The 23,964-nt window shown below is 45.5% G+C and overlaps 1 protein-coding gene across 1 annotated transcript in view; it reads right to left on the bottom strand.

The window, feature by feature from the left end:
- Nucleotides 1-1,815: 1,815 nt before the first annotated feature.
- The window catches only part of Evc2 (EvC ciliary complex subunit 2), an 81,161-nt gene continuing 59,012 nt past the window's right edge, over nucleotides 1,816-23,964 (bottom strand). Inside the window, exons 15-20 of the mRNA XM_057772127.1 lie at nucleotides 13,240-13,467; nucleotides 9,158-9,369; nucleotides 7,612-7,699; nucleotides 5,575-5,771; nucleotides 5,119-5,220; nucleotides 1,816-2,428 (exon numbers count right to left, since the gene is read on the bottom strand). Coding sequence (XP_057628110.1) covers nucleotides 2,161-2,428; nucleotides 5,119-5,220; nucleotides 5,575-5,771; nucleotides 7,612-7,699; nucleotides 9,158-9,369; nucleotides 13,240-13,467 — 1,095 coding nt within the window. The 3' untranslated portion in view covers nucleotides 1,816-2,160. The remainder of the gene's footprint in view (nucleotides 2,429-5,118; nucleotides 5,221-5,574; nucleotides 5,772-7,611; nucleotides 7,700-9,157; nucleotides 9,370-13,239; nucleotides 13,468-23,964) is intronic.

Genomic DNA, 23,964 nt, shown 5'->3' with positions numbered 1-23,964 from the left:
CTGAACACTGAGGCCTAGAGGGGCATTGAATAGAGCAGAACATGTACCATGCTCACAGACAAATGGTGGAGTGGCTTTTGTCCCCTCTTATCTCTTGGGTCTTCCTGAAGATGGAACCCAGCACCTCATACAGAAAGGTAAGCACTAAACCATTGATTGCACTGTGTCCCAGTCTTGAGAGAATATGACAGAAGACACTTCCCACCCTAGTTTTCCCCATGCCTTGTGTCTTTTCCCAAGAAGTACCTACACTCACCCTCAATAGCCTGAGCTTCTGTATCTAGGAATTTGATCAAGCGTGGATTTTAAATTAATTTTAATTGAGTTTATTGAATGTGCGAGGTTTTATCTTGTCACTGTTTCCTAAATAGCAGTCTCAGGGTGATTATGTTCAGCATGACTCATTGAGTCAGACATCATAAATTGTCTAGACAGATAGTTCAAGTGTGTGCAGATTCAATACCGCTTAACGGAAGGGGCTGAGTTCCATGGCTTTGGGGACTGTACTTGGCCCTTAAGCTAGGGCCCCACAACTGTATTTGTTTATCTACTTCTATTAGCAGTATTAGCATGTCTGTATCTAGAAAATGCTGTGCTTCTTGGTATTTATAATCATGATACATTATCCATATACCATTTTTCTGCTCTGAGAGAAAAATGTGCGCACACATAGTCTCTCTCTCACACACAGTCTCTCTATCTCTGTCTCTGTCTGTCTCTCTCTCTCTCTCTCTCTCTCTCACACACACACACACACCCATGCTCTTTGTCTAGCTCCTCAGGGAGTTAAGTACCATTTCAAGTAGATATTTGACATCTACTTTATTATGGTTAATAAAGTTTCATTTAAAGCTCAGCCATTAGGGCATTTGAATTGAATTTTCTCCTTGGGAATTTTGTTTTCCCAAGGGTTAATCATTGATGTGCACTATGCTGAAGGTTTAAAAATAAAAATAAGGCCCCTTTATCTTAAAGTAACATAATGAAATACTGATGGTGGAATTGTAGAAAGTCCTGTATTTGCTTTGAACAGTTGGGCTTGGGGAAGGGATTCTGACCCTCAGAGAATGCAGAAAGGACCTCAGCTTCCCCTAACGCCACCATCACTGGCTGCTGTCTCACAGATGCCCAGTGGCTCACCGCACGTGACACCTCCAGATACAGGGTAGTGGGTGAGGAGATCACGATTACTCCGGAACCTCAGTGCCACCAAGTGTAAAATCATTCTCCCTGTCTACGCTCTACCCACTGGATCTCCTGTGAGAAAGTCAGCCCTCTCCAACCCTGAGATACAAAACGCTCCCTTTGTGTCTCTACCAAGTGATGCAGCCGGCTGGCTCCTGTGGATGGTACCCTGCTGCTGGGATATCAGTATTGAGTAAGAGGTCCCTAAAAGGAAGCTGGTGAGGGGAGGGGCATGGCTTCAGTTTAGAAGCTCCAGCAGTGGCCTGTTCTTCCCCCTTAGTGGTTAAGGGATTCCCTTCCTATTCACTTCCTGCTCCAGGAGACATCACAGGCCTGACAACTGCTGTGAGCCTGGTTCTACAGCTTATCAGCTATAGGCCCCTACTTCTCCTGAATGTTCTCACTATAAAATGAGAAAAAAAAAACTCTATCTTGAACTGGCAATGAAAGGGCTGGCACATTTGGGCCTCTGCAGGACAGTGGGTCTTTCTGTTGGAGCCCACTACGGGGAGCCAAAATATAGACGGGACCAACTACAAATCATCCCCACACAAAGCAAAAACAAGGCCCACTGTTACATTCATTTAAAAAGTTCTCTTTATGAAAAACAGAATATATAATGTACATTGTAACAACAGAGGACTGCACCTTCCTCACATAAACTGGTGGGGAACTGCCCCAGCAAAAGGCAGCATTCTGTGTGAGGAAGGTGGGGTGAGGTGGGTCCCCTCTAGATCTTGGTCATGGGGACCTGCAATAAAGGCATGCTTGTGTCCTGTGGAACAAAAGAGAGTGGACCAAACAGAAACTCAGGGAACAAGAGTCACTGAGCACTGGAGAGCCAATGTGTGTGGCACTGCGTCTAGGCTGCAAGCGTGTGTATATCGCAAGCTGTCTGATACGGACAGAGCAATCCAAGTGGGACTGGAGAAAAATGCACCTGGCCTGAGACGCTCCCTGGTGCTTCCCTTTGAGTCAGTCCAGGCCTAAGGCCCTGCTGGCCTTCTTGGCGTTCAGGAAGTTCTTCTTCCTCTTGGGAGGAACACGCAAAGCAATCTCAGGCTCCTTTGGGCTCCTGAATACAAAGATCTTCTCTCCCGTGTTTAATATGTCCATGGTGTCCGCCCCTGTGATGGGTATGGGCGCCAGTTCCCCAATGGGCTCTAGGGACAGGTGTGGCCAGCTTCCTTTCCCAGGGAATGTCACCCTCTCCTGGACAGGAGCATACACCTTCTTCAATATGCTGCCGAGAAAAGAGAGAGTTAGATTCTGTATTTTGGGCCCATTCTGACCCTCCTTAGTGTTCTGACACTTCTCCAGTCCTGACACCCCAAATAAATGTCATTTTATTTTATCTTAATTTTAAAGACTAGGTTTTGTTTGTGCATCTCTATGTACCATGTTTGTGTACTGCCCCAGAGGCCAGAAAAGAGTGAAGGATCTCCTGGAGCTGGAGTAACCATCTGTTGTGAACCGTTCAATGTGGGTGCTAGGAACCAAACTGCAGTCCTGTCAAGAGCAATAAATTTAGTCATTGTTCTATTACTGTGAGGAGACACCATGACCAAGACAATCGTTATAAAAAGAAAATATTTAATAATGCCACTCCCTGGTGATGAAACATTCAAATCTATGATCCTATGGGGCTATTCTCATTCAATCCACCACAAGCACCAAGCAGCTTTCCCACTGAGCCATTTCTCCAACCCTAAGTACCATTTAAAAGTTTTTTTCTCCCCTTTGGTCACTGGTTGTCTCTAAAATCAGATGAAATCAATAGTGAGGTATACTGCTGGCCACCCTCACTGGCTCATAGTGGGAAAGGTTCTGAAGTCTTGTGAGCCCATCGCACACTGTTACCTTGTTGTCCGAGAATATTTACACCATGGAAACAGGCAGCGTTCCCTCTGTCTCCACTATTCACCTACCAGCTGCCCGTTAAACACTTAAAAACCCACCCCACAGCCGTCACCCTGGAAGCAGGCTCTAGGCAACTGCGAGGGGTTGGGTAAAATGCATCTGAGACAGAATGCATCAGGCTTAGGAATTCCCCATGACAGGTCTGCTGGAATCCTGTCCCTGGAGCCCTGGATTACAGTGATGCCATTATAACCGCTCCTGGGAATCACATGTGACCTTAAAGCTACAGAACTCTCCCCTGGCTCCAAGCAGTTCAGTGTAACGCTGTGTCACTAGGGTCCACCTGGGAGGTTCCTGGCCCTACCTGAGGCACTGTGCAGGCTCAACTCCACTGACATCACATTTCCTGGAGTCTGGGAATCAGTTCTCTCTGGCACTGTCTGTTGCTGGAGACTAGACCAAGGTCTCTCATGACTGTTACCCATTCTATACCACCAGCACAGCGCAGGATAGGTGCAGGGAGGACACCTTACAACCAAACAGATCCAGTGCTGTTTCTGGTCTGGACATGGATTGATTTCTCCTGCCCAATATCTTGATCTCATTTCTTGGGTACTGTATTCTGATATCCACTTGTGGTAGTTTGAAAGAAAATGGCTCCCAAAGGGAGTGGCACTCTTAGGAGGTGTGTGTGTGGCACTATGGGAGGAAGTGTGTCATTGTGGGGGCAGGCTTTGAGGTCTCTTTGCTCATTTCCCTCAGAGTGACTGTCAGTTGACTTCCTGTTCCCTGTGGATGTAGCTCTTTGAGCTACTCCAGCACCTTGTCTGCCTACATGCTCCCGTGCTCCCCACCACGATGATAATGGACTGAATCTCTGAGACTGTAAGCCAGCCCCAATTGAATATTTTCTTTGCAAGAGTTGTCATGGTCGTGGCATCTCTTCACAGCAATAAAAACCCTAACTAAGACACCAATCTATTACCAATGGTTCCATAGCAGACAATCCATGATGAATTGCAGAACTATAGAAGGGCAGGGCTTGGACAGCCACCAATTCTAGCGTAAACAGAGTAATACTTTTTAATTCATTATGTGTTCAGTTGAAGTTACTGTGTGTGTGTGCATGTGTGTGGTGTACCTGCGTGTTCCTCTGGGTGTGTACACATGTGTACATGCATGCAGAGGCCAGAGGCTGACCTCTGGTGTCTTCAATCACTTCTTGGCCTTGTTTTTTTGAGATAGGGTCCCTCATTGAACATGGAACTCACCAATTGGCCAGGGAGCTCCAGCAATCCTCTTATCCCTGCCTCCCCAGTATTGGGACTATACTTGCCTGGCATTTTTCTAGGGACGTGGGGATCTGAACTCAGGTCCTCATGCCTGCATGCAGGCACCTTACTAAATGAGTTCAGGCCCCAGTCTGAGACTGTCACTTTTTAAAGCCACTATGTGCCACCTAAGGTGCTATTTTTCTGATCTTCTCTATTTGGAACCACGGGAGACCCTTGTTCTGTGGCCATAAGAAATGGTCTGCCCCTCTTTTTCCTATGAGATCTAAGTATGTAAAGATCACGGTCAAGAAAGACAGGCACTAGGTGGGAAGAGGCAAGCCTGGAAGTTCACATAAGTAGAGGGTGAATTTGACAGCCCCAAGCCCATGGCCACCACTCCCCACCCCCACCCCAGTTGCAGCCTTGGGCCTCTGCATTGGACCTCCTTAAACTTTGGTTTTAGCATCTCCACGTTCTGGAAGGCTCAGGATAACAAGGATTAAAAGGGCTTTGGGAACAGTAAAGTCTAAGGAACTCTAAGGAATTTATTCTTTTTCTAATTATATCTTATTAAAACCTGCTATTAGCCAAAATAAATACAGTAATTAAAATGCTAATAAATGTTAGGAGAACATTCTCCTACTGAGAGCTACAGGCTTGTCTTCAGTTTTTAAACTGAGACCAAGAACAAAGGTGTGCTGTCTTCTGGGAAAGAACTTCCCCACCTTCCCATGCCCTCCCTGGCAATTTGGCCATGCCCCAGCAACCTCCCGCCCAGCCCTCCCCTGCCTAGACTCACCTCTCCTTCCTCTGGCGGGCCCAGAGCATCCTTTCCAACCCTTGACTCACCAGATCGGCTCTCAGTCTACTGTCCAAAACTTGCCACCAGCCCTGGTGCTTCCTGATACAGGAAGGGGGTGTTAGAGTTTAAAATGAATTAAATCTGATTCCCAAAACTCTTCAGGTGGCCTCTGGCTGCCACTCAGAGCCCTGAGAGATTCACTGAGTCTCGATCTCAAGCCTGATCCATAGGTAATGCCTGCCTGGAGGGGACCACAGGCGATGACAGGCAACATCAATCAGTCAGAGGCAAACTGTGTAAAGAAGGGAGTCTTGTGGGGGTGTTTAAAGGTACGTACTGACTCCCATGTCCCCTGTCCCTGGGCCTTCTGGGAAGGTCTCTGCCATTCTTCTCCCCCAGCTCCCTACCTGGTCAAACCCGGCTTTCACAGACAACCTCCCACCCGGAGCTCACCTCCTCTTGCCCTGCTCAGCCTGCTCGCCGCTGCTCTCGTTCTCTGCTGTGTGGTCCGAGTGCTTTTCGCTGACTGTGTCCAGCAGGGCCAGTAGCTGAGGCTGCGAAGCCGCAGGAAGCACCACACTCAGGAGTCGGAGTAGCGTGCTCCCTGGCACCATTGTCATCTTGGAGAGGTATGACACCAGCCTCAGTCCCTACGGGGACACAAAAGGGAAGAACTAAAAAAAAGCCTTGACTCTCTCTAGACCCGCCAGGTAGCAATATCTAATTCATGACATTCTCAAGGATTTTGTTGTCCTGGGATAATAAATATTTCAGTGGCTCAGCCTGGAAAACATTCTGAATTCACAAAACTGTCAAGAAAATGTCTGTGGTCAGCAGCTGTGGCACCCACAATGTCTCTAACAGAGCTCACCCACCCTTCCAAGTTAGCCCACTTGAGCAAGCCAGAACCATGGCACAGGAGCCTCAGCCTGCATGACGGCAGTCAGGAATATTTCTCCATCTTCTGCTCCACTTCTGGGAGGCCCTGGGGACAGTCTAAGCTCCGGGAGTAGTTGAGTGTCCCTACACCAGTGAGTGACTGCTCCACTGAATAAAAAGTAAGAGCTGCTGAGCTGAAGAATTATGGTTGGAATGACTGTCCCTACCGGAAGCAGACTGTACAATCCCATACAACGTAGCACCTCAGCTGAACGTAGAGGAAAGATGGAGAACGGCTGGGCGGTAGTGGTGCACGCCTTTAATCCCAGCACTTGGAAGGCAGAGGCAGGTGAATCTTTTTGAGTTCGAGGCCAGCCTGGTCTACAAGAGCTAGTTCCAGGCCAGGCTTCAAAGCTACAGAGAAACCCTGTCTCAAAAAACCACAAAAAAAAAAAAAAAAAAAAAAAAAAAGAACTGCCCATAGCTGCTAGGGTTGGGGATGGTGGGCGTGGCAGTGGCTGAGAAATGACACTCAGGGATTTCTTAGCTGCATTGGACAATTCTGTATCCTCGTGGTCACAGGAAATCTGCTGCGACAGCAGGACAGAAAGCCACAGATTTGATGTGGTCCCAGGCAAGCCCAAGGAAACAAGAAACAAAAAGTGGATGGTGTAACTTTCTATACCCTAACATGCCAAAATGATTTCAAAGTAAAAAGCTTAGAAATGTACCAACTCTGTACCCCTTAAACCTTTGGCTGTGTCCCTGCCTCACTGAGCCAAATGCTAAGTTCTTGGGCCATGCTTTTATTTCTCCTAAAGCCTCAAACTCCTCATCTGTAAAGACTACCAGTACTGGTGCAAAGGGTTTGCTGAGGACGCAATAAGCTGGGCTTTGCCCAGTGCGGGGGCTCATTACTGTAACCCCAGCACTCAGGGGTGAGACAGGGGGTTGCCACGAGTTTAAGTTTGAGTGATGCCTTGCCCTCAACCAAAACCACCACCACCAACAAAAATAGAGTGAAGGCTTCTCCAAGTGCCACCAAGACCCAAATAAAAGCCTCTTCTCTCAGTTGCAGGGTGGCCATTGTTGGTCCCTGGCCATTCAGAGCCCTTCCCTGGGATTTTACATGGCAACACCTAGGGGCTGGGGTGAGGTGGACTGGGGATTTCAGTGTCCAGCAAAGCCAAGCAGGGGTGTGGAGAGTCTGAGGTCAGGCCTGCCAGCGCCTGATCTGTGTGTGGAAAAGTTCATGAGTGGGCAGAGTGAAGAGTCCACACTACTTGCTCTGCTGTGGAGTGGGGGAGGGACTGCAGCTACTGGAGAATCACTTTTACACTGTAGGGAATGCCGGCAAAAAATGTGTCTGCAGACATCATCCAGACACAGCCATCTCAGACCCCACTACAAACGGGACATGTTGGCAGTAAGGGGACTTTGTCTTGTCCCGGGGACAGAGAGGTTTATTAAACACCATAGCTGCCATTATTAACATGCCCGTTGGATCTGCGCTGATCATGAACCTGGGGCTGGAACATCCCCATCTGACATAGAGAAGATGATGGTTCTGAGAACGGGAAAATGTCCACAGATAGGGAAAGGCCCTCTCACCTGGCTGCACAGACTGGCCATGGTGTCAGCCTCCAGGCTTTCCAGAGAGTCTTCCAGCACCGCACTGTTCTGCCGCTCTTCTCTCACCCTAGAGAGAAGAGAAAATCCAGAGGTCCAGCCCAGCTGGGGAGCTGACGGGAGGGTGTCTGTCTGTTTAAGTGACAAGGACTCAGAGGTGGAGCACAGGAGGCTGACAGAGGAGTGGATGAATGAAGACCATTCTGTGGCTCTTGGGTGCTCTGTGACCCTACTCTGAAAACTCACCTTGGTCCTCCTGACTAGGACCACAGAGACTAGCACTAAAGGTCCACATCTGCTTCTGTCCTGTGCTGAAGCAGAGCCAAAGTCACCATCCACAGATGGCCACAGACAGCAGTACTTTGGTGGCAAGGCCAGCTGCCACCTTGCTATGAACTCTGTGTCAAAGATGAAGCCACTGATCAGCCTCACAGTCCCTGTGGCTATCACAACCCAAGGCTTGTGCAGGCACAACTCAACCCAACCCCAGACTCCTGCAGATTACTGCAGGGAGCAGGAGAATGTGACAAAAATAATAATAAAAAAAATTAAAAGCTCCTAGATAAGTCAACACCTCTGTGTTCCTTGCCTCCCTGACAGACACTCAGCCCTTTGTCAGTTAACTCCATGCAATCTGTCTTGCTGCGCTTTGATGTTAAGTTGACCCAGGAAACAAACCCAAATCACTGTAATCTCCCCACCCAGAAACCAAGTGGAGTGCTTCCTCCAGGTAATTTGTGTGCTTCTAAAATCCAGTCAATGTGTGCTGTTTACAGTTTACATCTGTTGCTTTACACACAGATACCATAGTCACACTGGGGACTTAGAGCGCTGCAGGAAGCGGTGTTTCAGCAGGAGCACTGAACGCTGCAGGCAAAGCCAATTTTCTGTCGTGAATTGTGAAAGGGTAAAGAACAAACAAGGCCGGAGTCTATTCTGTAGCTCCACAGAAGCAGGGTCTGAAATTCTGCAGCGCAGTGGAATGTAAACAGAGCCCTTCCTATGCCGCCACTGTCCCCTGTCTTTGATGCTGTGCTACAACATCGTGAGATGTTACCAGGTGGGGAGGCTAGGTAGGGACATGTGGGACCTCTCTCTAATATAATATAATTATAACATAAGCTTACAACTTTTTGTAAGCTTAGAATTACTCGAAAATAAGAAGTTAAAAAGGGCCTATGGAGATGGTGGCTTAGCAGGTAAAGGCACTTGCCACCAAGCCTGAAGACCCGAGTTCGATCCCCAGGACCCACATGGCAGAAGCAGAGAAGTGACTCCTAAAAGCTGTCCTCTGACCTCCACACATGTACAGTGACACATACATGCACACACACTCAAAATTTTATTGTTAGCAAACCTCAACAGTGTTTTTTAAAAACCATAAATGAGAGAAGAAAGATGGCATCCCTCAACAACAGCATTTTGAGTGGAGCATGGGAATGGCATCTAAGGTAGGAAGGTGAGAGGCCAGGTGCCTCAGGCCAGAAGACCCCACCCACCCCTCTCAGAGTGTAAACCACCCACCTACCTCTGCTGTTGCTGTTCCAGGAGCTTCTGGCCCTTGTTCAGAGCCTGCCGCAGCATGGCAGAGACCTGCCTTTCAGGATCCATCTCCCCGGGTTCACCCAGTCCGGGTCCATCAGCTGCCCACCGCTGCCAGCTCTCCAGGACCTGCTGCTGCTCAGCTGCTTCCTGCTGCACCAGCCGCTCCTCCAGCTTCCTCTCCAGTTCCTGCAGCTCCTGCAGATGAAGGAGCAGGGCTGAGTCCCACTGATGCCAGGTGGGCAGGAGCTACAGGGGTCACTGAGGCAACATTGTAAGTATCTTAGTAACTGTGTCTCCAGGGGGGTCAGGATGTCCCTCTGGTGTTGAGCATCTCTGAAGCTGAAGATAAGTTCTGGTCAAGTCAAAAAGGAAAGCACAGGCTACGTTCCCAATTGCCACCCACGTGTACTTATGAAGAGCCTGCATTTTCAAAAGATTATGACAAATACGGTATCGTTTGCATTGTGGGTTTTTACCTCCCCATCATCCCCACAGACTTTTCTAGAAGAGCAAAGGAGATGTCCTAAAAGGGAGATCTGATTAACTATATTTTGAGATACCTCACTCTATGACTTCACCACCCACCTCATAAAAGTTCCTAAAAGTATCTCACAACTTAAACTCACAACTTAGAGTCCTTGGGGCTGCTATTCTCTGCTTTGGCACAGCCTACTCCAATCTCTCTTTTGAGTCCGTGCTTTGTTTTGGGAAATACATTTCTGCTTAACCTTCTGAGCCTCTGGATTGAATTCTTTCAGGAAGGTAACCTCAATAACAAGTACTTTACAAGTGGCTGCTCCTGAGCCTCTCACCTGGGCATAGACATGCCATGGGGTAGCTCTAAGTTTTACACACTGCACATAGTGCCCGAGACTTGGTGACAGCTCAGTGAATGTTGGCTAATAGTTCCACCACTTTCGCTTTTGATCTCACGGTGCCTTAGAGCAGTGATGCTGGCTGGCAGAGCTGGAAGTGTGAAAACTCAGGCAGAATCATCAACAGAGTGACTGGGACACCTAGACATTGGGGCACAGGAAGACTCCTCGTGGGCTTGGAAGTAGCTCAGCAAATGACACGGAGCTGCCAAGACAGCAGGGGCCATTATTTGGGGTTAGTTACTCCTCTTCTGAGCAGGCCTGTCCTGTTTAAATTTCCCCACCTTCGCCACACGGTCCCCACTGCACCTTCTGATAATCCAATTTCACAAAAGTGGTCTAAATTGTTCACTGGATGAGATGCAAACCACGGACTCTCCTTAGGAACGGTTTCTTCCAAAGCTTCTCATTTCATGCTTTTTAAATTCTCCAAATGCTCACCAGCTTAGAAGCTCATTATCAACAGGAAAATGCTTGGCACATGAGCAATCATGCTGCAAATGGAAGAGTCTCACAGAGCACGGAGCAGGCCACCTTCTCTACCCCCTGCAAACCGGGAAGGCGTAGCCCATCCACCATCTCACCAACAACTCAGAATGTGTGGTCTGATTTTCTCTCAGTTGCTTCTGATGCGGGGCATGCATTCCTCGCCACACAGGCAACTGTGACGAGAAGTTCTGACATCACTCAAGAGCTCTGAGATGAAGTGGGAAAGGCAGGTGTGCTCCCGAGGTTGCTGAAGTGCCGCATCTCAAGTGAACAATACTGGCCAGAAAGATGCAACTCAGACACTCAGATGCCTTAGTGTCTCACTGGCCAGACTCCCTAAATGACCTTGGTCAGGACTTCCCCCCTTTTTTTGGGGGGGGGGTTGGTTTTGAATTTTTCTTTTCTTTTATTAAGATAGAGTCTCTCTGCATAGTCCTCATTGTCCTGATGTAGACCAAGCTGGCCTTGAATTCACAGAGATCGGCCTGCCTCTTCCTTCCAAATGCTGGGGTTAAAAAGTGTATGCCACCATGCCTGGCTGCCTTTCCATCTTAAACACTCATTTCCTCTGACTAGAATTTGGAGCACTGGTCCATCTTCATGACATTCACCTCCAAATGAAGCATTTGTTTTGATAGACGCTCTGTGGAGGTTTCCTCCTGTTACTGATATTCTGAGCGTCTTGAATGGGTTTTACCTCTGTGGGTGCCGAAATGGTCACGTGAGCTGCTTCCTCCCCTTTAATTGGTTAAGCAAGTGAGTTTTGTAAACCAATGTCCTCATGTTAAGTTCCTGGAAACTCCTTATAGTCCTGGAAAGAAAATCAGCCTGGCCATGAAGGATTAATTATTCTAACAGATATACGGGTTATATTAGCTGCTATTTTGTACACCAAGTTTACAACTGTGTTCACAGCTGCAGTTCAGTCAGGGTCTCCTGTTGGTGCCCAGGTGATATGAGAATTACAAAACAAGCTGAATGAAGGTCTTCGTTCCCGCTCAGGGATGATGCGAGCATGGGCCTGGCCATGTTTTGAGTAAGAATGGCCCTCACAGGCTCAGATGAACACTTGGTCCTCAGTTGGCAGAACTGTTGGGGAAGGAGCAGGGGGTGTGGCCTTCTTGGAGGAGGAGCAGGCTCTGGGGTTTCTAAGACTCATATTGTTCCCTGTGTGCCTCCATTTCCTGCTTGTGAATCAAGATGTTTCTGCCACCATGCCTTTGTTTGGCCATCAGGCATTCTAACCCGCAAAATAGCTCAGTTAAATGCCTTCTTTTATAAGTTGTCCTGGTCATGGTGTTTTCTCACAGCCTCAGACAGGTAACTAAGACACTTTACAGTTTGCTGGAGCCAGCCAGAGAAATGGATGCACTTGTGGCTGTGAGTGCAGGTCTGTAACTTCCCCGGGGACTCTGTGTTGAAGGACTGACCTGCAGCTTGTGGGTCACTGGGAAGTGAGTGGATCCTGAGGGCTCTGATCTAATCAGGGTATGATTTACTTAAGGCTCATAACTTGCTGTCATTTTTTGAGAAGTAGGGAAGCTAGAAGCAGGACCTGGCTGGGGGAAGTAAGTCACTGAGGGAATGCCAGCAATAAGACCAGCTCTTGTCTCTGGCCACTTCTGCCTTTGTCTGTTTCCTGGTTGCCAAAAGGTGAACGGCTCTGTACCACCAGGAGCTCATGCCCGCGATGCTGGGCCTTGCCACTGCCTGACGCAGCAGAGCCAGCCAGCTGCAGACTGAAGCCTCTCAAGACTCCACAAGACCAAAGGAGCCTTTCCCCTTTACATCTATTACATGCAGTTCTTCCTCACAGTGGCAGGAAATGCTAACACAGTTTTGAACCAATTTCATCTCTGACCTTGAGATTGTACACTTACTTTTTTCATACTAGAGCCAACTTTTATCATATATATTTATTTAGGCAATTTCCTGTTGTACTTATCTTAAAACTCATATACATAATATTTATTATTCACTGTAGTATTCCAATTTTAAAAACTCTATTGCATCTATGGTTTTAATTCTTTAAAATCTTGATACTATTTATCCATTAGCCTATTTTAATTGTAAACCTTACCTGATGTGGGATGCCTCTCTGTATGATGTGACTATGTTCTATTACCATTGGTTAATAAACATGCTAATTTGGCAATGCCAGGCAGAATAGAGCAAGGTGGGAAATCCAGAGATACAATGAGAAAAAGGGCAGAGTCAGGGAGACACCAAAAGCTGGGGAAGCAAAATGTGAGGTAACAAATCATGAGTCTCGTGGTAAAATGTAGACTAATAGAAATGTGTTGATCTAAGTTGTAAAAGCTAGTTAATAATAGGCCTGAGTAATAGGCCAAATGGTTTGTAATTAATATTTAGCCTCAAAGTGGTTATTTGGGAACTGTCAGGTAGGAGAGAAAACTCCAGTTACACTGACCAGAGAGCTACATATTTTAGTAGGCTTTTAATTTTTCCAAAGTACCCCATTTTTTATTTTATTAATTCTCTTCATGTTAGTTTTGATTTACGTCTGATTTATCTTCACTCCTATCTACAGGTTCATTTCTTTCTGCTCTAAATTTAAAAATTATCTGTAAATTTTATGCATTTATTTATGCATATGTTCACACTCCCTCCAATTCCCCTCAGTGCTCCATATTGTCTCCCTGCCAGTTTCGGGTCCTTTTCTACCCGTAGCCCCACTCACCGGGCTGTGGGACTCCAGGATCTGCACACAGGCTGACTTGGTCAGTGTCTCGGACTCACTCAGCTCCCCCAGCAGCAGGTCTTGAATGCTAAGCAAGGCCGTGTAGACAGAGAGGGTCTCAGCAGCCCGGGCCACTTTCTGGAACTGCAGGGCCACAAGTGACTCCGCAAAGTGGGCCTCCTGGGCTTCCAGCCTCTGTACCCTCTCGTGGAGCAATTCCCCTCGAACCTGTAGAAGGGGACAGAACCAAAGGACCTGAGGGACTGTGGGAGAGGAGAGCCCACTGCCTTCCAGAGAACACAAGCTGAGGATCCCAGAGGCCCCGTCCAGAAGACTAGGACTCTGCTGGGAGAAAAAAGCACCAATCAAAAAGAAAGGTGGACAATCCACATCTCTTCCAAGCTTTTCATTTTACCTTTGTCCATGACAACCAAAAGACCGAAGCATGCCCATTGTCAGGAGTGGACGGGTGGAAGCACACCCACGGCGCAAGACAGGATTTGACACGAGGCAAGAAGGAAACCACACTGGGGTGAACCTTGAGGGAGTTAGACTTCGTAAGAGTGGTCAGTCACGAAGGGACAAACCCTGTGGAGAACTGTGGTTCTCGGGGGCTGAGATGGAAGCAATGGGGAGCCGCTGTTGAACTGGTGTGGAGTTTCCATTTTCTGCAAGATGGGAATTTCTTTTTTTTTTTTTTTTTTTTTTTTTTTTTAAGATGGGAATTTCTAGAGCTGGACAATGTGAATGTGCTTTAACACCCGTGGGCTGAGCCCTACAATGTGATTATATTGGTAAATATTCCGTGCTATAATTGGACACAATAAATAAAAATGAAAACAAAGCTCATGGGCTTTGTCCTGCCATGTAACCTGCTTGTACCTGATGCTTTTGTAGCAATGACAGGACAAGGACACTGAGCTGAAGCTGAGGCCAGGAAACCATGGCCCAGGTCGCTCCCATGACTACCCAGCCCTCCCTGCATGTCCTCGGGAAGAACACAGCCCTGTTTGAAAGGCTCAGACCTTTCCTTCTAGAAGCACTAAGGCTTTGAAACAGGGTGGGGTAGGGGTGAGCCAAGACAGGAACAAGAGTGCTGCTGCCTGGAAGGATATTTGGAGGCTTTTGGCCATGGCTTACATACAAAGAGAAAGGCTGCAAGGGATTACACTCATGCACAGATACATGCTGTGCCCACTCCCCCAGCACAGAGAACAGCAGAGAGAACCAGGGCAAACACAACAGTCCCCAGATATACAGGCCTATCAGGGAAAGGCCAGGCTCTCAGGACAATACACTAGACCCAATCTCTGTCCAATCTGGAGAACCAGGTACCCATGTGGATGGGTTTCCAAGGTAACTTAAACTAAGTAGGTAGAGGCCAAGAGCCAGCCAAAGACTTAACTGCTCTGCCAGAGTCTGGGAAGCTTTCCCTGAAACTCTGGACTTCTCCATCTCTGAACCCCTCCCCACCTTCTATCATTGCGTGGCTGTTTGCTGACCTCCACTACTGAATCTGCCTGCTTTCTTGGACCCTACTTTAAAGGGCACAGATTTCTATCCTGTCTTTGTCATTGCCAAGCATGCTTTGTACCATAGAGTGAAGTCCTTTATCCAGGAAACTACCAAAGATACACTGACAGTAAGTTCCTCCTCCAAAGTTTCCAATACAAAAGACGGTCACTGACCTTGTTTCCCCTGTCCCTGGCCAGCAGGAAGTAGTTACAATAATGACAGCCATGCCCATTTCTACTTATCTAACAGAAACTAAAGTCAGAAACGCTAGCCACGGTCACACCATCTTGCAATGGTTCCCCCATCTTTGCTAAACAATGAGAACTCCTGAAACTAAAGTAGCTTGCTTTTCTAGATTGCTCCCTGTTGGTAATGGCCAGTCATGAGAGATGATTTTTCATCTCCTGACATCTTTAATTTAATCCTGACATCACATTAATTCCTAAGCTCCTCTAGGAATGGCAATCTCGGACAAAACCTTTCTTCTGCTCTATAACTATCTCCTCTGTCTCCCAAATAAATTCCTCTAAAGATTGACTTAAGAAATTGTATATTGAACATTCAAAAACCTTCCCATGTAATTAGTCAGGTTGCATGAGCTGTCAGGTGTCCCTCACAGCCATGGAAAACATCAGAAGGTGACTCCTCTCTGCTGCGGACTAACCTTCCGCCATCTCTCACGACTCTCTGTTCCCAAAGCACAACCGGACAAACCCATGCAGGTTATAAAGAGCACACATTCTGGGTCTAGGCAGATGTCCTTAGACTCAACAGTGAGAGTCCACACAAGCTGGGAAATACGCTAATGCTGCTATGTCTCATGCAACTGCCAATACAAAAGGGACTCCATGTTTTTCTGTGTATGTGAGCCTTTTGGTTTTGTTGGATTTTTTTTTTGTCTTATTGGGTTTTTGTTTGTTTTGATTCTCTCTTCTCCCTTTGAGAGGTGGGTGGCCCTGAAATGAGTTGAGTAGGGAGTGGGAAGGATCTAGGGGGAGTTGGGGGATGGGAAATATGATCAAATTGTATGAAAAAAAATAAACCAGTAATGACAAAAGAAAAAGAGAGAGAAGATCCATAACAATGATGAAGAGAAAGAGGTCAGAATGTGGGCAGAGGAGACAGCGAAAGGCAGGGGAATAAAGACATTCTTAGAGGAAAGATGTAAGACCTGGTCCTAGAGGAAGATGGCTGGATGTTTCCAGACCGCAGAAGGCAAAGATGAAGAGCTTGTAGCACTCGAATCTGAGTAAGACCCACATGCTGGGATACTGCCCTGACCAGCAAAAGGGAACTACAGAAAAGAGTGCTCCAGGCCCTTCTCCTGCTATATGAACAGCAGCAGGAAGGTTAGCCGTGGTCCTGCATTCAAAAGGCTCCTCCATTCTCATTTAAAATGATGATAATTCCTGAAATGAGAGCAATTTTTTATTCTAGATTTTTCATCTCCTAGCTTAACCAACCTCCACTAATGCCTGATCAGGCGAGATGTCCATCCACCTTTAACCCACTCCCCTTATTTCCCTAGCGTCCCTAACAAAGAGTGACCATAAGCCTAAGAGGAAAACACCAGTTTCCTTCCACGTCCTCCAGCCTGTAAGTGGGCAGCAGCCTCTGGCTCCTTACACTAGAGAGCTCGCCCCAAAAAGTCTTCAGGAACAAAGCCTGTGCTGTCACTGAATCTCTGGTTCCTTTGCAGGCTTGGTAAGCTTCTCGAGCCTCAGTCTTCCCTCCTGGGTGGATGCTGAAGGCACAGTGCCCTGCCAGAGGGAAGATGGACGGAGGTGACAGCTCCAGGTGATACTAAGTGAACACCTTCAAAGCAAGAAAAGCACAAAGCCTTAGGAGCACCTCAGACAGGGAGTGTGGAAAAAGGTTTTCCGCAATCCCCCTTCTTTTTTCTTTGGAAAGTTTACTTGTTAATTCCAGCACCTGGTGAGATTATATCTCTGTATCAGGTTTGAATCCTCCAGCGAGAATCCTGGGTAAGGACAGATTTGCATATCTATGCGGTATTAATGGCTGGCTTTCTTACATATTCACGCATCTCAAATAATAACAGCTCATTTGAGAACAAAGCCCTGCTAAATGTTCTTATTTTAAAGAGGAAGTTCAAACAACTTCCTTCCTAGTTTTAGCTGACAGTACTAGAAGCTCAAGGAAGTCCCTTCCGTGTCCTAAGATGTCCTTTAAGATTCCATGGAGCCAGCCCCTGCCATGGGTCTTTATGGAATTCTAAGTCACATCAGCCCTTTTGACCAGGTTTGGAAACACACAGGGAGATGCAAGGGTGAGGCCAGCGCAGGGCTTTCCTCAAGTACACAGATCTCCAGCACCAGAAGAGGGCACAGTGAGTGCAGAGGCCCAGAGGCCTACCAGAAGGAACCTACACAGAGGCCACAGAGACCAAAGCCCCTGTCGCCACGCTCCCATAGCGTTGGGTGAAACATGCCAGAGCCAGAGCGATATCAGAACTTTCACCTTTCAATTCAGCCAGCTGCAGCAGCCATTTGCTCCGTGAGCACTCGTGTTAGCCCTCACTTTCTGTGTTTACCTCCTCGTCTTACCCGCATGTCTCAGATGGCTTTTGCTCTTGCTAATATGCTGCTCAGTTCGGCTACAGGACGGTTCATGTTTCTTCATCCAGCCCGCTGTATGGCATTGTTCTCTACCTTCCAGTCACACCTCCAGCATTCTCTTATTCCTGTGCCTTGCCTTCTTTCCTCCTTTCTCTCATCTCTAGCTCCTTTTTTTTCTTTGTAACCATAACCATGTAGAGCTTTAACAGCTCTGAAGTCGGTGTGCCCTCATAGGGTCCCAACTTTTGCCTTCCAGCTTCTTCACCCACCTCGCTTTCTTTTTTTTCTTTTCAAAGTCCTTCTAATACTTAATCCTTATCCTCCTACTTTCCTTTTACTCCTAATCTAATTAAATAAAATTATAGCACGCTCCATATTGTCACTGCTGATAGCTGGCTGTCACATCTACATGTTGACAATGTCCAGAAGTTAAATTATAGCACGCTCCATATTGTCACTGCTGATAGCTGGCTGTCACATCTGCATGGGCAATGACAGAGAGATTGCATCAGGCCCCCAGCATCCAGAGATTGAGCAGTTATTTTGTGATCTGCACACTCAGCTCCACCAAGTCCCACACTTGAACACTGTAGACACTTCCCTCGAAAGAAAACAGCTGATGAAAGAAAAGCAATGGCAGTTGTGTAAACCCCAACAGTGATTCCAAAACCACACGGAACTAAGACAGCATAACTCCTCCAGAAAGTACTAACCCTACCGTGATGGCCTCTAGGGAGAATGACTTAGAGGAAATCCAAAGCAGAGAAATCAAAATAATGACGATAAGTATGTTCAGAGAAATCAGAGAGGAAGATGAACAGCTAATGGAGAACAAAATTAAGAAGGTGATGCTGACATGACATGAAACATGAATTCAACAGAGACCAAGATCTGAGGAAAAAGCAATCTCAAAAAGTAGAAATAAAAATATCAGCAAGTCAGATTTAAAACTCTGTGGGAAATCTCAGCAACACATTGGGTCACAGGGTAGGATATCAAGCCTGAAGACAAGATGGAGGAGCTGGAGCCATTCAACATCACAGAGACAACTAAGACTACAACAATGGGGATTTCAAGATGCACAGACCCTCTGAAGAGATCAAACCGATAGATAATAGGAGTAGACGGAGAAAAGTCTCATTCTAAAGGCTTGGAAAACATTTTCAAAAGACTCTTAACAGAAAGTTTCCCAGAGTTGGGAAAAGAGATGCCAGTCCAGACAGAGTAGGCAGTTAGGACTCCAAACACGCCAGACCAGAAAAAGCTCCCCTCATCTTGTTATAATGAAAACACTAAACACACAGACAGAGAGTATAGTGGAAGCCACAAGACAAAAGCAGCAGTCTGCATACACGGCAGGCCCATCAGAACAAGAGGGAATTACTGAACTAAAACCTTGAAATCCAGCAGGCCTAGAAGGATTATTTCAGTTTCTGAAAGGCAATAACTGTTAGCTGAGAGAACTCTACCCAGCAAAGTCATAGCTAAATGAAAAACAAAAACTTCACCTGATAAAAATAGCCTAAAGGAATTCCTGGTCACTAAGTTTACTCCAAAGAAGATACTTGAAGGAATTCCTTTGAACTGAAGAGAAAACAATCCTATCCATGAGGCTACAGAAAAGGATAAATCACATTAGAATAACTGTATGCAAGAGAACAAAACCAAATACCACAAAAGCAACAAAATGGCAAGAACCAATGCATACCTTTCAATAATAACTCTAAATATTAACGGCATAAATTTGCTAATAAAAAAGGCACAGACTAGTGGACTACATCAAAAAGGGGGAACCATCTATTTGATGCCTCTAAGAGACACACCTAAATACAAAAGACAGACCCTACCTTAAAGTGAAAGGCTGGGGATGGGTGGTCCAAGCAAATGGACCTTGGAAACAAGCAGCTTTCATTGTTCTAATATCTGACAAGACAGACTCAAACCAAAACTAATAAGAAAAGGTAAATGTGGTAACTTCACACTGATAAAGAGGACATTAAGATTCTAAACATACAAGCCCTGAACACAGACTCATTCAACTCCATAAAACAAACACTACCAGATGTAATGTCACAGATTAACCCCAGCACAATAGCAATGGTGATTTTGCTACCTCACTATTACCAATTAACAAGTTAGCCCAACAAAAATAGAAAAATATGTGAATTAATGACATCATAGGTTAAATGGACATCTCCAGAATATTCCATCTAAATACTGCAGAATATGCATTTTTCTCAGCAGTCCATGTAACTTCCTCCAATATATATATATATATATATATATATATGACATAAATCAAGTCTCAACAAATAATAGGAAATTCGAAATAATTCCTTGTGTTCTATTTGAGCATAGCAGAATATGAATAGAACAAATCAATAGCACAAGAAACTCAAGAACATACACAAACTCACAGGAATCTAAAAACATACCACTGCATGTGGATAGGCCCCTGAAGAAATCAAAAAGAAGTACAAGCATTTCTAGAATAAAATTAAAAAGAAAAACAAATCCATGGGATACAATGAAAGGGGTAATAAGAGAGAATTTTATAGCTCTAAGTGCCTCTAGTAAGACATCAGAGAGATCTCAAATAAATAACAAAGTTCTGGAAAAGGAACCAGTAAACCTCAAATCACCAGCCCAAAAGAAAACATTAATGTTGCAGCAGAAAATAATAAAACTGAAATAAACAAATATGAAATGAAAAGCAATAAAACAAAGACCTGATTCTTAAAAAAAATAAACAAAATAGACAAACCTTTAGCCAAGTGAACCAAAAGGAAGAGAAGATTCAGGTATAAAATTAGAGATGAAAAGGTAGCCATTACAACAGACACCAATGAGAAATTCTGAAAATCACTAGAGCTAACTTTGAAAACATGCATTCTACTACTTTGGAAAAATCTAAAAGGAGTCAACAAATTTCTAGACATAAATGATGTAACAAAATTATACCAAGATGAAATAAACAATTCAAGCTGATCTATAACAAGCAGTGAAGTTGAAGCAGAAATTAAGTCTGAGAACTAAAATAAGTTCAGGTCCCGATGGATTTGTTGGTGAGTTTCACCAGCTTTTCAAAGAACTATTACCAATGATTCTCAAGATAGGAGAGGAGGGAACGTGACCGAAGTCTCTATGAACTTAGTGTTGCCCTGATACCAAGACCAAAGATGCAACAACAACAATAAGAAAAGTCCAGAACAATCTACCCAATGAACTTAGATACAAAATTTCTCAACAAAACACTCGCTAACTGAATTCGAGATGCATTAAAAATCATTCATCATGAATATGTTGGCTTTATGCCAAAGACAAAGGGATGGTTCAAAATATGTAAATCAATAACTGTTCTAACTTATAAATGGTTCTAAGGATAGAAGTCACATGACCATTTCAACAGAAACAGAAGAAGCATTTGACAAAATCTAATATTCCTTCCTGCTAAAAGTCCTGAAGAGACTCAGGGTAGAAGAAACATATTTCAAAATAAAACATGCTAAATATGATGACCCTATAGCCAAAATTATATTCAGAGGTGGAAAATATTAAAGCATTTCCACTAAGATCAGTATCAGGATAAAGGTGCTTACTTTTCCCACTCTCATTCAGTATAAGACTCAAGGTCTTATTAGAACAGTAAGAGAATGGAAGTAAATAAAACAGGAAAGGAAGAAAGTCAAAATATTCCCATTTGCAGAGGATATGAGTCGAAGCAAGAACAGGGACTGAACAGAAAATGACAGATTCTCCAAGCTGAAATCTCAGCCAGCCAGAATAGAGTACACCAGAAACAAGACACTGTATTCTGCAGAATGAGCCAAAGCCCAGAAAAGGAGCATCGGCAACATGAGGACACAGGGTGAGACCAAAGGAAAGGCTGAGCATCTCAGAAGAAAGCTCCACAGATGCCCCTGTCCATGGTCTGCGCAGCAGGCCACTCCCTCTCTCTCTATCAGCAGATGATTCAAGGTTTATTCTGTGGAAATGTCTCAGCGTGGAGAAGGAAGCCAGCTGCACCTAAAGGCCCTGCACTGAACACAGAAAGCTTGGATACAAAGATGCATACCAACTCTTCCTGTGGGGAACATCGTGAACTCCAGGCCCCTTTGCTCTAGTTAGAAGACTATAGTGGTCTTCTCTCAGCAATTGAGCTAGTGTTTAAGGACTACATTGGGGGTCTTCAAAGAGCGAAGGCCATGGTCTACAAGCCTCGCTGAGCCGAGAGCTTCCAAGCAGCCATTAGCCCACTAGTAAATATTAGCAGACCGCCAAGGCGAGCCACGACCCTAGGAGAGCTCCTAGCAAGCACACAGGAGGCAGTGAGGACCCAGCAATTTAAAAAGTCGTTTTTCGTGGCTGCAGAGATGGTCAGTGACTAAAGGCACTTGCTGTTCTAGCAGAGGACCTGGGTTTGGTTCCCAGTGTCCACATCAGAAATCTCACAACTATCTCTATCTTGAGTTCCAGAGGATCCAATGTCACTTTCTATGTTCTTCAGGTACCTGCACTTAAGTGGTGTACATACAAACAGGTTTAAAAACACATACCCCTAAAATAAAATAAATAAACCTTTAAAAGATCATGCACATTCTTAGAGAAAGGAGGCCATAGCGGCCATTAACAATAATTTACTCTTACTTTAGGAAGACAGCATAGGGCAGAAAAAGTTTCATTTATAGAAAATGTAAATGAAAACCCAATGTGTCTTGCATGATGAAACTTCGGCTGTCATCCACAAACAGGACAAAAGGATAAAAGAAAGGAAAATAGAAAAAGAAAAAAGAGGATGGAAAGAAGAAGGAAGGAAGGAGGAAGGAAGGAAGGAAGGAAGGAAGGAAGGAAGGAAGGAAGGAAGGAAGGAAGGAAGGAAATAAAACAAAGACCCAAAAGGAGGCCATGAAATGAGTCATATATGAGGCTCAGAAACCCATGTCTAGTGGGACCCTGGCAGGATGGCAGGGGCACAGAGGGAAATTACTTTGAGAAGATGGTTCTGATAAAACATTTGGTCAACTGACAAGAAGCAGAATAGGTTAGTTATGAAAACAGGGAAGAGTAAACAATAAAAGAAAATAGAATCAAAAGAAATAAACTGACAATATTAACGCCAATAAAAACAAAAGGCTGTATAGGATGAAAAACAACCTTGGTTTACTCCATGGCCCATTTGTGGATAACTCTGTGGTAGTGAGAGTTATAAGAGAACTCATAAACATCCATTTAACTATGTTAGGGATAAAGGAGGGGCTCATGTGCAGCACTGAAATGAAATTCCCTCATAGAGAAAAGCACGTAGATATCCAAAGCAGAGAAATCAAGAAGTAAGGAGAGCATACAGTTAGAGATACACAACCGAAACTCAAATGATGTAAAGTTAGAGAGTGTGTGTGTGTGTGTGTGTGTGTGTGCGCGCGCGCGCGCGCGCATGTGTGACTGGGAAGCCTGCACTAGCCTTTGCCAGCTATTTATTTATTCATTCACTTACTTATTTATTTATAGTACAAGCTTTCTAAAATTATTTGTCTCTTAAAAAATGTATATATGTTAGACAAAAATTAAGAAGATAAAATTTGAAAATAACAGTGTAGAAAAGGAGAAGAGGTCTTTTTTTGTTTTGTTTTGTTTTGTCTTCCAAAGCATCCAGATCTACTGTGCGGCTGGGGGATGGCTCGGCCCTTAAGTTCTGCCTGCATAATCATAAGGACATGAGTCCACTACCTAGAACCCAAGTAAAAAAGCACAGGCTTGTAAGCCCAAAGTTGGGTGACAGGGAGATCCCTGGGCTCTGGCCAGCCAGCCAGGCTTACTTGACAAGTTTCAGAGGAGACCTTGTCTCAAAAAGCTAGGTGGACAGTGACTGAGGAAGAACATCTATGCTTGATTCTTGGCCTCTCCACACACACACACACACACACACACACATACGCAAAGAGAGAGAGACACACACACATGTGCGTACACACACTCACACACAGTCATGGTCATCTGATCTGTGGCAGAAGTAAAATACAAGCATAGAAACATCAGCTGATGGGCTGGGGTAACTCAGCGGTACAGCACTCGCCACATATGAGCAAAGAATTGGAATCCACCCCCAGCCCCATGAACATAAATAATAGAGTCTGGATTTTGTTTGGGGGTTGTAAGAAGTTAAGACACTGCTCTCTCGGTGCTTCAGGGAAATGCAGATGCATCAGCTGCCTCAAGGGCTAAAGTAGGCATAAGGACAGACAAAAGACCTAGCTGGGGTCTTCCTGTGCTTTGTGGCTGTGTGAGCATCCCTCCCTCCCTCAGCTAGACATTTGTAAGGACTCATGTCACCTGCTCTCTCTCGCCAGGCCACCTGAAGAAGAGCACAATACTCTCAAGTTTGAACAGCAGTGGCCTGTGAAGTCAAGAGCACCTTGAAGAGGTGTCCCAGCAAATACCAGCCACCTCTGCCTAATGGCCAGGCAGCTGCAGAAGCACAATGGGGCATGCTGTTGATGAGCAGTAACAAAGTTATTCCCCAGGTGTTATTCCTGGGGAAGTGTGCATGTGTGGCACCAGGAAATCTGGAAACAATCAATGAATAATGAATGGGTGAGTGAAGATGGGGGAGGTGTGTGTCATTAAAACATGC

This window comes from Chionomys nivalis, chromosome 6, assembly GCF_950005125.1.
Source record: "Chionomys nivalis chromosome 6, mChiNiv1.1, whole genome shotgun sequence".
Taxonomy (NCBI): domain Eukaryota; kingdom Metazoa; phylum Chordata; class Mammalia; order Rodentia; family Cricetidae; genus Chionomys; species Chionomys nivalis.
Note: the sequence above shows the minus strand (reverse complement) of the source record. Positions and strands in the feature narration are given on the sequence as shown.